This window comes from Podarcis melisellensis, assembly GCF_964234715.1.
Source record: "Podarcis melisellensis genome assembly, chromosome: 13".
Taxonomy (NCBI): Eukaryota; Metazoa; Chordata; class Lepidosauria; order Squamata; family Lacertidae; genus Podarcis; species Podarcis melisellensis.
In genome coordinates, this window is record NC_138545.1 from 5089940 (window position 1) to 5104293 (window position 14354).

Genomic DNA, 14354 nt, shown 5'->3' on the forward strand with positions numbered 1-14354 from the left:
AGAAAAATGGGCGATTTGATCCTTGTAGAAAGGGTGCTACCTATCAACCTTTCTTTGATTTAATTAGATTGTGGACCCTCCAGCAACAGTTCCTGCTACTTTATGAATTAACTTTACCTGTCTCAAGCCCACACAAAGAGCTATAACCCTAGGTGTAAAATAATTTCTCACTGAAAACAACAACTGCATTTCTGAGTATTCTTGGGAAAGGCCAGCTCCCCCCCATTCTGTGGTTGGCTAATGTACAGCATACAGTATCTTGACAGTGGAACAGCTACTTTGGTAATGGGAAACTGTATCAGGCTGGAGGTCCCTCAGCTGGCCAGAAGCTTTTTTTTTGGCAGTAGATATTTCATCACAAGCCAGTGCTGCTTGAAGCAGTGTGACAGATGTTGCCTGTGATTTCATCAGGAATCTGTGTGAGCTCCTGGGCTCAAAATCTAGAGGGTAATTTTCCTCCTATGATGGAACACCACAACAAAAAGGCAGGTGGACTAGAATATTGCAAACTAGATATTGCTCCTATTGCCTGTAGGAGGAACCTTTTCAGCCTTTATCTATGATGAGGTTTTTTGTTTATAGTTGTTTATACTTTGCACAACTCTGCAAATTCACAGGGAGATCAAACTTCATAATCTCTGCACTGGGCATAGTAATGGAAGGGCTTGTGGTTCCAAGGATGGTAAGAGCAGTTACCAGGTCCATAGTGGAATCTCATTCCAGTTGACTTGCAAAAAAGTTGTACTTGACAATGCTTTAATTCTCCAAGAAAGTAGGTGGATTTTAAAGAAATGCTTTGACACGACAGCAATCTAGGTATTGGCTCCATGGAAATGAATGTCGCTTGTACAGTTGCACAAGATAGAGTGGAAGGTGGGAGAATGCAGGAAAGCAAAGGGAAGGGAAGGCCCAGAGAGTACAGAAGTGGGCTCAGGAGTAGAGCTCGGGGGAATGAAGAAGACCATGCTGTAATCAGGAATGGACTCTGCAGGGAAGAAAGCCAGGAAATATTAACACCCTGGGGCACCTCAGGTCAGGAGAAAGGAGAGTGTTGACCAAGAGCACAGTGCAAAGGCAACAGGAGTGGTGGTGGTGGATATAACCTGAAGAATAGAGGGGTTTGGGAAGCACCAGGCTAGTCCACCAATGCAAGGAGAGGTGCTAGAGGAAAGCAGAGAGACAATACCAAAGTATTAAAAGATATGTAATTAAATACGGGCAGTGGCGTAGCGTGGGGGGTGCAGGGGGGGCCGGCCGCATCGGGCACAACATCTGGGGGTTAGGGTTAGGGGGCGCAAATCCACGGGTTAGGGGGCGCAAATTACTTGCCTTGCCCCGGGTGCTGACAACCCACGCTACGCCACTGAATACGGGTAATTCATTCATTTTCATGGGGTTCCACTTGCAGGCTACTTTTGAACCACTGGCTTCTAATCCACAAGCATTCCATATTTTGATAATTCTTGCTGTTAAACTGGTTCACCCTGTTTCACACTCCAACAAGGTAATCCACCCCTTGCAATGTAAAAAGGCCTAGGAAATCTGGAAGGAAGCCTTGGTGCTCTGACCTCCCCCAACTTCATTGGAGCACATATCTGTCAATTGTGTGCGTGCCAGCAATGCTTCTTGCCAGTTGGTGCCCTTCTAGTCTAGATTTGTAGTGGTGTAACTGGCTAGAAGACAGTCATCCTGTTTTCAGCCACTGGCTGAAGATTACAGCTGGTTGTCAAGCTATTTTTGAAAATGTGATGGCTTCATTCTTGTTTCTTTCCTACAATGCCCAACTCTTGAGAAATCACAGTTTAGAAAAACCTGCCTCACTATTAATCCAGCGTTGCTTTTGGTGGACAAATTGTAGAATTGAGCCATGCCCGTAAATCTTTCCCCATCTCACTGAATATGCTATTTTCCCCTTGCCACCCTCATCTCCGCATGACTGTTTTTACCCTGATGATTAAGATTTCTCACTAATGGAAATGGCTGTTATTCTCCTCCATTAACTGACACAGATAAAAGGCGCTGTTCTTTTTTTTCTAAATTGGCCATCCATTTTTTTTTTTGTATTAAATTGAAATACATAAATACCGTTTGTCGTGAAAGAGATGGCAATTCTAAGCAGGGTTGGTCTTCTGTAATTTGTAGTTATGGCTACACATCTACATTCCTTATCCCCCCTCCCCATTTCCTTTCCAGATCCTTTGTTAGCCTTATATAATATATATTTTCAAGGTAGGGAGTAGAAATATCACGTGTGTGGAAAATTCTAGTTGATTGCCTGCCAAATATAAGAATCTTCTGCGCATGTGTGCCAATATTATGATTAGGAAAGGGGGGGTGGAGGGGGAGAAGAATGCGTGGAAGAAGTAGGAGGAAAAAAAGATTGATAGATAGATTAGAAATTGACAAGAGTTGCGGGGGAGGGGGTGTCTGATAAGCCTACCCTGATGTATTTCCCCCCCTCGTATTTGTCAATTCCATCCCATCAGAAGCAGAAGGAAGGCGGCGTGGTATGAGGGAAATGCAACAAGGTGAATCAGCTTGCAGGATTCAGAGATAAATGTTGTATTGTCAGAAGGAGCTAGGATTGTGCCAGATGCAAAAATATAGCAAGCAGAGAAAAGGAGGGAGGGGTGGGAGGAGGTGGAAGAGGGGCGCCTGAATGCTGGTTATTGCACCAATATCCATTAATCTTAACAGCATTTGTTAACTGAAGTGGGGTGGGGGAAGCGTTTGGAAGCGGTGGGGGTTTCGGCTTTATTTGCAAGATTGAAAAACAACACAAAAGTGCTTGGTTGACTCAGTGTGGGCAATGATTATGTAGTAATGTATGTCCTGTGCCCGCTTTCCTCTGCCTGTAGTGGAATATCAGTCTCTTCTTGGTTAGTTAAACCTAGATCTGCTTTTGCACCTGGTTTTAATCTGAGACATTAAAATTAGGAGGTCTGCTGGGGAAGATGGGTATTTTTAGACTGCAATTTGAAAAGAGACTCTTTGAAATCTAGCAGGCGTGTGCCTGCATTGTATGAGCTGGCCGACCTCAGATGGTTGAGGGGGTGATGGGCAGATCAGAGCTGGGAAGGTGGGATTGAGCTGATGATGCCAACGTTTGTATGTGATTGCTTCCCCCACAGGCCTGATTTATCTCTCGGAGCAGCTCCCGTGACTATTTTGAGTTTGGCACTGTTGTAAATGGAGGCCGAGTTGGCATGAGCAAGGAAGATCTGGCTGGCCTGTATTGTGGATATAAAATTCTGTTGCTGGGTGGGTGGGGAGGAAGGGCTTGGATTTGCACCACGTTTGAAGAGAAAAACGCAGGTTCTCTGTTTACCCACAAAGGGTGGACGCTGTGCTATTCCCACGCACACGCTGACTTTCTCTGTAGTCAGTATGTTTAATCTTTGACCTGGAGGAACCCCCCTGCGGGGGCACAAGAGGGCAGTTTAGCTTCCTGCAGCCCCGTTTAGCCTGCGACCTCTCAGCAGAGCTGCTGGCGCAGTGAGCCAATTAGTGCCAGCTGTGATTTATACAGTAGTTTGTGTCCTGTGGCTCATAGGGGTGGGGTGATAGGAAATGAGCAAAGAGGGGCCAGGACTTCAGAGCCTGACAACACATTGTGTTGTAGGTCACCCAAGAGACATTGGGTGGCGGTGACTTCTGGCTCCCTGGCGTAAGTTGGAAGCTACACTGCCTCTCTCTCTGTACTGGCTGTGCTCTTGATGATGTTCCCCTGTCTAGATTGGAACTCATTCATCGCCCTGTTTCTAAAAATATCAGCAAATGTTCCAGGCTACCTTGGTGGGCCAAATCCTGTGCAGATGTATAATTAGCAGTAGTTGGAGAAGGGCAGAGAACCTGTGATGTTCCACAGTTGTTGCAAGAGCCCTTGGAGGGGAATTCATGCTAAATATGAAGGTGAAATGTAAAGCTGCTACTGTACTACGTATTGTAATCTCTGTGATACTTCTAGGCTGTGCGTTGCTTCATAGACCTCAAGTCACTGATCGTCACAACAATCTATTGTTAATAGGGGCCAACATGATGTGATGAACATGAGAAACACTGTTTCAGATACCTGTTTAGTTGTGAAGCTCTCTGGGTGGCCTAGAGCTGTTTTACAAGTTAGGAGAATGAGGTGCTAGAACTCTGGACTTGTACCATTTGACTACTTCTGAACACTAGTTCTGAACACTTTCCTATGTAATTATCTATGCAGATTGTAAATTAGCACATCAGACCCTGCACTGATTTTCCACGTTTCAAGGAAGTGTGTTTGGGGGTTGTTGGTTTTTTATGTATGGGAATATTCAATATATGACCACTCACCTGCCATCTAAAACAACTGCCTTGTCTTTAACAGCTGTTATAGACTGGCCAGCCAGTTGAAAGGAAAATACTGCAATATTGGTGCTATTTATATATACTGTATAATTTTTTCTCCTCAGTAAAAATGGGCAAGTAGGATTGTAGAAAATAATGCTAGCCTCCAGCTTATCTGAAAAGAGAGATCTATATCTTCTGATAGCCCCTGCTAACGACATCTTAAGGAACTGGTCCAATAATAAATAAAGTGCCTATTTTAAGTATGACTATTGATACAGTGGGGGATGCGGGTGGCGCTGTGGGTTAAACCACAGAGCCTAGAACTTGCTGATCAGAAGGTCGGCGGTTCGAATCCCCGCAACGGGGTGAGCTCTCATTGCTCAGTCCCTGCTCCTGCCAACCTAGCAGTTCGTAAACACGTCAAAGTGCAAGTAAATAAATAGATACCGCTCCAGTGGGAAGGTAAATGGTGTTTCCGTGCGCTGCTCTGGTTTACCAGAGGCGGCTTAGTCATGCTGGCCACATGACCCGGAAGCTGTACGCCGGCTCCCTCGGCCAGTAAAGCGAGATGAGCTCCGCAACCCCAGAGTCGGTCATGACTGGACCTAATGGTCAGGGGTCCCTTTATCTTTTTATTGATACAGTGGCTTATTTATATTATTGGCTTATCTGAGATGTAGGCACAAGGGCAAATATGGTCACTATTCAGAGTGCAAGACTGGAGGGATGTATTAGCTAAGGCAGCCTTTGCCAGCCTGGTGCCTTCTAGTTGCTGTTGGGACTGCAGTTCCCATCAGGTCTCCAGCCATCATTTTGAGAATTGTAGTCCTACAACATCTGGAGGGTACCAGAAAGCTGGGCAAAGAGATCTAGTTTAAGTTGGCCCAACTGCTTACAGAGCATAAATTATGGAAAGCATGCAAAGGGGAAGGGTTTCAGTTATATTAGGTGAAGGCGTTCACAAAGAGGCTACTGTGATCTGGAGAGCAGTTGAGGTCTGTGACAGCATATGAAAGCATGTGCCTGAGCAAGGAGAATGACTTGAAGGGTGCTATCTTTAGCATAGGGGTAACCAGCCAGCATGGTGTCTTCCAGATTGTTGTTAAGCTACAACTCTCACAATCCCTGGGCATTTGCCATGCTGGCTGGGGCTGATGGGAGATGTAGTCCAACAATATCTGAGTCACCATGTTGGCTAACCCTTTTCTAGGACCTGCGGTTTGCTAATATCTGAGTTGCAGGTAGCCTAAAATCAGTGTGAGAGATGGATTTGGATATTGTAATTCCAGAAGACAAGTGGGGGAGAATGTAGGTTAGAAAACTTCTCTGTACAAGCTCAGCGAGAATTAGAGCTTCTGTGCTGAGGTGCACAGGTCTTACCTCACATTAGTGCGGTCAAGGCATGTAGACAAGCAGCTACTGCCATGATGCTGGAGAAACTGTTGGAGGCTTTCCCTTTTCTTTTTATATCTCTGGTGGGACTGTCCTCTGGTGCAGGAGCTTTGGCCAAAGGTATTTGGGGTCATATCTGATGTTATCCAGCAAGAGGTAGACAAACATATCTGATGTTATCCAGCAAGAGGTAGTTCTAGATCTTTGGTCGGCATTGCTCTCTGTGTATGAGGGGTCTTGGTGAATGGTGACTTCATTATTGGCAGCTGCACATATAGAGGTGGCACAGCACTGGATGACCAGCTCAGGCTATATGTTACAAGGATGGTGTGGTATCTCACCTTGTCTGGGTGCCACTGGAATAAGCAAAGAAGACAGCTTTTTGGGGTTTGGTACCCATTCCTATCTTATGTAAATAAGGGCATGAATGGAGTACATCTGTCAGACTCTCAGAGATCTATCTGGAGTGAATTATTGATATGGATCCCATATTTTTCCATGTATAAGATGAGTTTTTTCTTTAAAAATTATGTTAAAAATTGGGGGTCGTTTTATACACAGATAGTGTATAAATGGGTGATGGGTTGCAGCCTCGAGCAGGAGATTGTCAGTGGCTATTGGGTGGTTGATTGGTGGCCACAGCAAGGGCTGTTGTCAATTGGCTGCCCCTGCGGCAATAGGGTGGTCTATTGGTGGCTTTTGCGATTTTAAGTGTCAGTCAGTCGGGTGAGTGATTTATGGCAATCCCCCCCCCCAAAAAAAGCTCAACAATTGTGGCCAATCCTGCCAAAAAAGCGCTTAACAACTCTACAACTCTTGACAACCTCTCCCTATTTTCTTAATTTGGAGTCCCAAAAAACAGGGGGCATCTTATACACAGTGGGGGGTTATGCATGGAAAAATACAGTAAATACTACTAAAAGAGTTAGGCTTGATGAGAGGTTATCATAGAATCAAAGAATTTGTAGAGTTGGAATGACCCCAAGGGTCATCTAGTCTAACCTCCTGCTATGCAGAAATCTCAACTAAAGCATCCATGACAGAGAGGCGTCCAGGCTCTGCTTAAAAACCTCCAAGGAAAGAGAGTCCACAACCTTCAGAGGGAGTCTGTTCCACTGTCAAACAGCTCTTACTGTCAGAAAGTTCGTCTTGATGTTTAGTTGGAATCTCCTTTCTTGTAACTTAGAATGAAGAAGTCTTGGTACAAGCTAGACATGTGCAAGGCACTAAAATCCATTTCAGAAGCACTGTGCCTTTCAGGCACTCAGATTGCCTCTGTATTTTCTTTAATCCCTCTAACCTAGGCCAAAACATGCCTAAGACGTCTCTGATTAGGTGGATCAGTTCACGTATATTGCTAGTTCTTGAGGCATAAAGCTTGCCTACACTGTTTAAAATCTGGCATCACTGCAGCCTTTTCTACCAATGCTTCAATATTACAGATATAGAATCATAGAGTTGGAAGAGACCACAAGGGCCATCGAGTCCAACCCCCTGTCAAGCAGAAAACACCATCAGAGCACTCCTGACATCTGGTTGTCAAGCCTCTGCTTAAAGACCTCCAAAGAAGGAGACTCCACCACACTCCTGGGCAGCAAATTACACTGTCGAACAGCTCTTACTGTCAGGAAGTTCTTCCTAATGTTTAGGTGGAATCTTCTTTCTTGTAGTTTGGATCCATTGCTCCGTGTCCGCTTCTCTGGAGCAGCAGAAAACAACCTTTCTCCCTCCTCTATGTGACATCCTTTTATATATTTGAACATGGCTATCATATCACCCCTTAACCTCCTCTTCTCCAGGCTAAACATTCCCAGCTCCCTTAGCCGTTCCTCATAAGGCATCGCTACCAGGCCTTTGACCATTTTGGTTGCCCTCCTCTGGACACGTTCCAGTTTGTCTGTGTCCTTCTTGAACTGTGGTGCCCAGAACTGGACACAGGACTCCAGGTGAGGTCTGACCAGAGCAGATGCCATTGGTTTGGGTTCTACCTTCTGCAGCAGGAAAGAAAACTGCAATGGGAATATGAAACTGAAACTTTAGAATGCTTTAAATCAGGTCTGGGAAGGGCACAATGCTAATTTGGAATTGACCATTAGGTCATGCCCACAGGTGCCCATAAGGTATTGGGCACATGTAGGTATATTTCTTCTTCACAAAACAATCTCTCCGCTCTAATAGCAGCAGCTTGATTTGGATCAGTCTGAGTTCTCGTTCTCTTCCAACAAAAAAATTCTACAGCTATCACAACCAGTCATCATATGGTGAACCTTCTCTCTACATATCTCATGCCCAGATGCACTGTGCCTTGCTTGGCCCTTTTGTGTCTCCCTGAAGCATCAAGCCCCCTTGGTGTTTCTGGGAAGACAAACCCATGTTGCAAGGGAATACATTTTTTGTAAGCAGCAGCAACAGTACTCTTATCAGATGAAGCTTGTAGTCAGTTCAATGCTGGTTGAAAGGGAGCAGGTGTGCGGCAGGGGTCTCCCCCAGCAAGACATGTCTGCCTATGTTTCCCTCTCCCCTACCCTGCCTTTCCTCGTCTGGAAATGCTGGTGGGAGTCTGAGAGTATTTTAATATGTGTCCCTGGTGTCCAGACAACTTAGGCCAGACTGTGAAGGATATAAAGAAGAACAGCTGGGTTGGCAGCTGTAGGATAAATTGATTTTTATGCATTTTTACATTGTCCACCTTTTCTCCCCAAGGGACTTGGAGCAGTGTCTACAGAGGTTTCTCAGCAGCCTTGAATCCAGGCTCCAGGCAGACACACCACCTTATTTTCAGCAGGGCACCTAGCTGTGTTCCCTTTAGACCTTTACCTGGACTTCCAGTGGGGGAACTGAGGCTGAGACTTTGACCTGTAATGAGGCCAGGCAATGGACACAGGTTTTCCAAAGCTAAGCCAGTTCCCTGTCCAAGTATCATGGCTTTTGGAGTGGTGGTGCTCTGCATAGCAGCAAGGGTTGTGGAAGTGGCTATTAAGAGAAGTTGCTTGAGGTGTGAGCAGGAGCAGTATAGGTTCAGGAGCAATTCTGCATAATGATATTTGTTATACAGGACTTTTCAGAGTGCAAGATACGTTTCAGTTCATATTTCATATATGCCTCAAGCAGGCTCAAAGTAGGTTAGGCTGAGGCATGTCCAAGGTCACTCACCCACTAAAGCCTCATGGATATGTAAGGATTTGAATCTGGGATGGATGGATGTTGCCTTTTACCTCCAGGGTTGGGCTTGGTGGACTTTCAGTCTCCTTCCACCTGTTTGTTTATTTGTAGCTTTATTTTTGTGGGTTTCACTTCAGGGAAAGGGTTCTCAAAAATATCTTCAGTCACTTCCTAACCACAAGAACTTGTTTGTTCAATTTCAGTAGGAGACCCATTTCAGAAGCCTGGAGCTGCAACACTAACAGAATCTGTGATTCTCCCATTTCAGGGGCCCTTAGCCTAGATCTCAACCCAATTCTTGGGAAGCGGGGTTGGTCAGCGTCAGATGAAACACAACAAAGGCTTACGTTGCCTAGGGTTGGAAGGGATTCGGGCAAACGGTGACAGAACCTGACGTATTGGTCCTTCTAGTTTGGGGAAAGGTTTTCTGAGCACCGACACTTAGTGGGGTTACGTCCCACATTAATCACAGCCAGGTTAGCAGCAAGACTCTTCTGTCTCCTTCCCCGCCCGCCTTGTCTGGCAAGACAAGAGAAATCGCTCAAGGGGGCAGAGTGGCTCTGGAGCGTCTAATTACCACTGAGCCGGCTGTCCTGTGATATTAACGAGTCGGCGGCGTGTGTAGCCTCCGTGTGCGGCTCGCTGTAGATAGAGCCTTCCTCTGTGCACCGAGGGGAGCAGGAGGTTGAAAAGCTGTCGGAGAAAACGCAGAGGATTAATGGTCCCTCCTCTGTCTTAATATACTGAAGTAATTTCAGTTGATGCCGGCGGAGTCGCTTCTGATTTACAAGAAGTGTGAACGAGAGGGGAGTTGGCCCGGGTGACTCCTATTAAGGAGTTATGCCTCGTTGCTACACCTGCTGCATAGTAGAGTGTCTGTGTTGGTGACAACCAGCCTTCAGCCAGCCCGCCTGGAGGATTTTCTTTAAATCCCTAGCCCACCCAGTTGGCACCACTGTGCCTTGCAGTGCTACCAGGAAGCACTTGAGCAGTGACCAGTCCCAGGTCTCCCATTCACCTGCTGGGACCGAGGAGCCTGTAAGGGAAGGGTGGTAGTCCTTTGGGAGGAGCATCAGACAGCAGCTGCTGGAGGTAAGCTGGCAAGGCACCAAGACATGGGGGTCCTTAGCCATCGCAGACTGGAATTAAGAGAATTTGGAACATCGGGCCGGGGAAGGAGCAGGAGGAGGGAGAGTGACCTGCAACTCCCAACCATATAAAGGGTTGCATAATCTCTTTTGAGGGTAGGAAAGTTGGCCGTGCCAGGTGCAGAGTATTGGCATTTGCAACAGGACAGAAGGGAGGAGATGAACTCGTAGGCAGCCCTCGCATGAACAAAGGAGACCAACTTTAGGGTCATTCAGACAGACGTGTCTTACTTTCATCCTGTTTGCATGCTTTGTTACGTACAAGGGTGCATTTTACTCCTTCCCCATCCCCTTGTGAGGAGGGGTGTGCTCGGTGCACTTATGTAGGACTAAATCAACCTTCCCCATTCAGCAATGGGAGGGTGGGTGAAGCTGTAGCCTCCGAAGTGCCCTTTCTTTGCCTGGCCTCGAATTTCAACCCACAAGCTTTTTAGGTGGTGAGCCATATGCCCTTTTGTGCCAAAAGGCGGGTCACCCGCTGCCTCCCCTCCTTACCCACTGCCCTTCTTCATGGCTTCAAGTGTTTTGTGAAGCAAAATGAGCCAAGGTTTTTGTGGAAGTCCCTTAGGGGGATTGTCGTCTGTGCCCTGTGACCGCCTTGAGAGTGTCGGAACAGATGGCTGCTCTTCTGACCAAGCAGGGTGGGGGTGGGGTGGGAGAGTGAAAGCAAAACAGTCATAATAGTAAAAAATAGAATCGTTCAAGCCTGTCTGGATAAAGTTGACCACAGGGGTGAGGAGGAGAGGGAACTCCACCAGGGTTTCCAGCTTCCCCTAGCATGGCTCTTTCAGCGCAGTGGTGAGACCTGCTGGCAGAGAGCACAGTGTGAGGAATGGAGAGAGGATAATTGTTTCAGCATGTGTGTGAGCTTGGAGCAGTGGCTGCCCAGAAGTAGCAAAGCACACTTCTGTGATTCCCTTCTCTTTCTGTCATTTTTTCGTTGGTCTCATTTCCCTCCCTCCCACCCCCTTTATTTTCAGACGAAGAGGAGGAGGAGCTGCGCAACTTGGAGAGCCCCCTTGTTGTCAAGAAGAAGAAACGAGGGCCCAAAAAGCAGAAAGAGAACAAGCCGGGCAAACCCAGGAAGCGCAAGAAATTAGTAAGTTGCCTCCTTTTCTCCACTTTTGCACATGTGTGCATATGTGTTATTGGCATTAGTGACTTGCTGCTTTTTGAAGGAGGTGGGTGTTTGATGGGGCAGTCCTGATAAGTGGCAAGACTGTCTTACTGGGGCCTGCGGGGAACCAGTTTGCAATGGGGGGCAGGGTTCCTTGATGCCTTGGCCATTCTGGCCCCTCTAAGGCTAAAGAGTCCGATAGAAAGAAATGGCAAAGTTCGATTTTGGACTGGTATTCCCTGCCACCCAGCCCCGGCTATGCTAGCTAATTGGTTCTTCAGCTTATGTAGTCCTGATATGCAGAGGTGGAATTCTGCATTTGTTGAAGGCTATGGTGGATTAATGGAGGGGCGCAAAAGGCACACATTTAACTGGGTGGGAGAGGTTCCTCATAGGTTTGTTTTTTTTAATCTCCCCTCTTCATTTTGGATGAAAATGAGTTGTTTGTGTAATATCCCTAGTTTTCCCATGCACCAGTCACAGAGGTTTTTGGGCCTCCCTGTCAGTGGGCTGCACCTCCCTAGGGGCTCTCGCTTTGTAACAGAAGGTTTTCTGCCTGAGGCATTCTGCTGCTGAATCATCTCTTCAAGGTTTACTGTTTGTTTTGTGGGTTGACAGTAACTGCAGGCTGGTTATTTAGCTAAGCCGCTTTATCTCACCATAATGAACGGGTTGCCCTTGTCCTGGCACGGGCTCCTTTGCCCAGCAGGAAGGCTGTTGCTAATTAATGCTAATGATCTCACTTGTTGTGCCCTCTCACTCTCTGTCTTCCCCTTGGCAGGTCAGCGAGGATGAGTTTGAATCTGACCGAGAGGAGTATCGGGCCAAGTCGGAGAGTGGCGGCAGCGACTATGGAGGAGTGGGGAAGAAAAAGCGGAGGAAGCATCGGGAGAAGAAGGAGAAAAAGACAAAACGACGGAAAAAGACGGAAGAAGATGGAGTGCAAAAGCCAAAGGTAGAATCCTAGAATTGTAGAGTTGGAAGGGACCCAAGGGTCATCTAGTCCAACCCCAAGCAATGCAGGAATCTCAACTAAAGCATCCATGAGAGATGGTCATCCAGCCTCTGCTTAAAGACTTCCATGGAAGGAGAGTCTGCAACCTCCTGAGGGAGGACCCCTGGAACTTGCTGGATGACTCAGGGAGTCTGCACCTCAGACTCCACTGTAGAGCCACCACCACCCAGAGTTTTCAAATAGCTTGGTTTAAAAATAGTTATAATAATAATTGCATACCGCCCTTCATCTGAAGATCTCAGGGTAAAAATAAAAGATAAGAATACAAAATAACATAATAAAAATAAGAACGAAAACAAAACAAAACAGGTGGGATAGGAGGGGCAGAATGATAGGTTTTGTACTCATGCCGAGACCCAGAATTAGACCCGTCTGTGTTTCTGCAGCCCTGTACTTTTCAACAATCCCCACACTTTTCCACCATGCAATGCTTCGCTAGCACTGATTGGAGAATTACAAGGCAGCAATAAACTCTCCAAACACTTTCTCCACACTGTGTTGGCTTCTGGATAATCCCACATGCCCAGATATTTTTCTTAGTGCCACCTGTTGAAAAAGCCATAGGCAAAGCAGGGGCGTAGGAAGGGGTGGTGGTGGCCGGCCCAGGTGTCATCCATGAGGGGGGTGACAAAAAGGTACACCGTGGGGGGCTCGCCCTGCTGCCCCTAGCCATGCGTAGCGGATGGCTCCACTGCCGCCATGTGTGGCAGAGCGCTCCATCATGCGCGGATCATGCTGCCTCACCCCCCGCAGCTCGCCCCGCCCCCCTGGTGCATGGCCTCAGCTTCAGGTGCCCATGTGGCTAACTCCACCACTGAGACAAAGAAGGGTGAGGAAGGCAGACACATCCAGCAAAAGAATGCAGAGAGCTCCACAGGGCCTGTGTGGGCCCCTGGAAGAGAGTTTCTCAGGCTCCTCACACAACCTCTGCCAGCACCTGTGTTTATTCTTCATGGGCATTTACAGTGGTGAAAGGCAGGGACTTTGATCTTCTTTATTTTAGGTTTTTATTGAATGCATATTCAGTAGATAAATGATCTCAGAGTGCCTCAGGGTTTAAAAATTAAAAAAAAAAATAGAATACAACCATACATAGAGATACAATCATACCTTGGGTTACAGATGCTTCAGGTTGCGTTTTTTCGGGTTACAGACCTGCCAAAACCCAGAAGTACCGGAAAGGGTTACTTCCAGGTTTTGGTGATTGTGCATGCGCAGAAGCTCTAAACCGCACTTTGCGCATGCGCAGAATCATCTAATCACAACCTGTGCGTGCACAGACGTGGCGCTGCGGGTTGCAAACGCTGCGGGTTGCAAATGTGCCTCCCGCATGGATCATGTTCGCAACCCGAGCGTCCACTGTATATTGGAAAGCAGTAGCAAACGAAAAGCAGAATGCCAGAAAAAAAGAGGATAGAGCTCCACATCTTAAAATACCTGGGCAAATAAACAGGCCTCTTCAATTCGTTCCAAAAAGACATTGAGCTCAGTACCAAACAAGCCTCCATGGGGGAGAGTCTTCTAGAGCTGGTCTGCTGTAATGTAAGAAACTCTGTCAAGGGTTACCACTTACTTTGCTTCAGTAGGTCGAGAGACCCAGAGACAGGGGTCTGAGGTCTTAACAACTGGGCAGTTTTGTGTGGGAGAGAGCAGTCCTTAAGGTAGCATTGTTCCCAAGCTGGAGCCTGCTGCTCCTTTCTTTGACATTTTTCTGTGGAGACACGTAACAGGGTTAGTAGCAAAAGGGTCCCCACAGGGCAACATTTCAATATTTTGCTCAGATTGCTTTCTGGGAGCTCTTAAAGCAGAAAAATAAGCCCACTGAGACCAGGTGGGCTTATTTTTCTAGATTAAACCCGGAGTCACCCTTGACCCTACACCAAATACGGGTTTGTTTTTCTTGATAAACTGCCAGAACAATGGTCAGGCATGTTTCTTACAACTGCCTAGCAAGTTCAGCCTCCTGGTGTTCTGCCTTCCCACCTTCACTGTCATTCAGGGATAGAGTGTACTGGGATGCTTGTGGGATTCCTCTATATTTATTTGTCAGCTGTAGCACAGAATGTGTTGCAGAATCCCAGTGGGCCTTTCCTCTGTCCGTTGGGATGATGCCACTGTCCATAAAGTGGTAGAGTGTGAGGGGTTTAATGCTCCAGCAGGCACAGAGTGGTGGATGCATCCAGCATGGTGGCTTAATTTG

General features: G+C 46.9%; 1 protein-coding gene across 4 annotated transcripts in view; it reads left to right on the forward strand.

The window, feature by feature from the left end:
* The window catches only part of CHD3 (chromodomain helicase DNA binding protein 3), a 63770-nt gene that overhangs the window by 4332 nt on the left and 45084 nt on the right, over nt 1-14354 (forward strand). For 3 of the 4 annotated variants that reach the window (XM_081886664.1, XM_081886663.1, XM_081886662.1), the window contains exons 2-3: nt 11003-11121; nt 11921-12094. In XM_081886664.1, coding sequence (XP_081742790.1) covers nt 11003-11121; nt 11921-12094 — 293 coding nt within the window. Of the gene's footprint in view, nt 1-1380; nt 2529-11002; nt 11122-11920; nt 12095-14354 lie in introns of those variants that run through there. The other variant, XM_081886665.1, reaches the window with a different exon arrangement.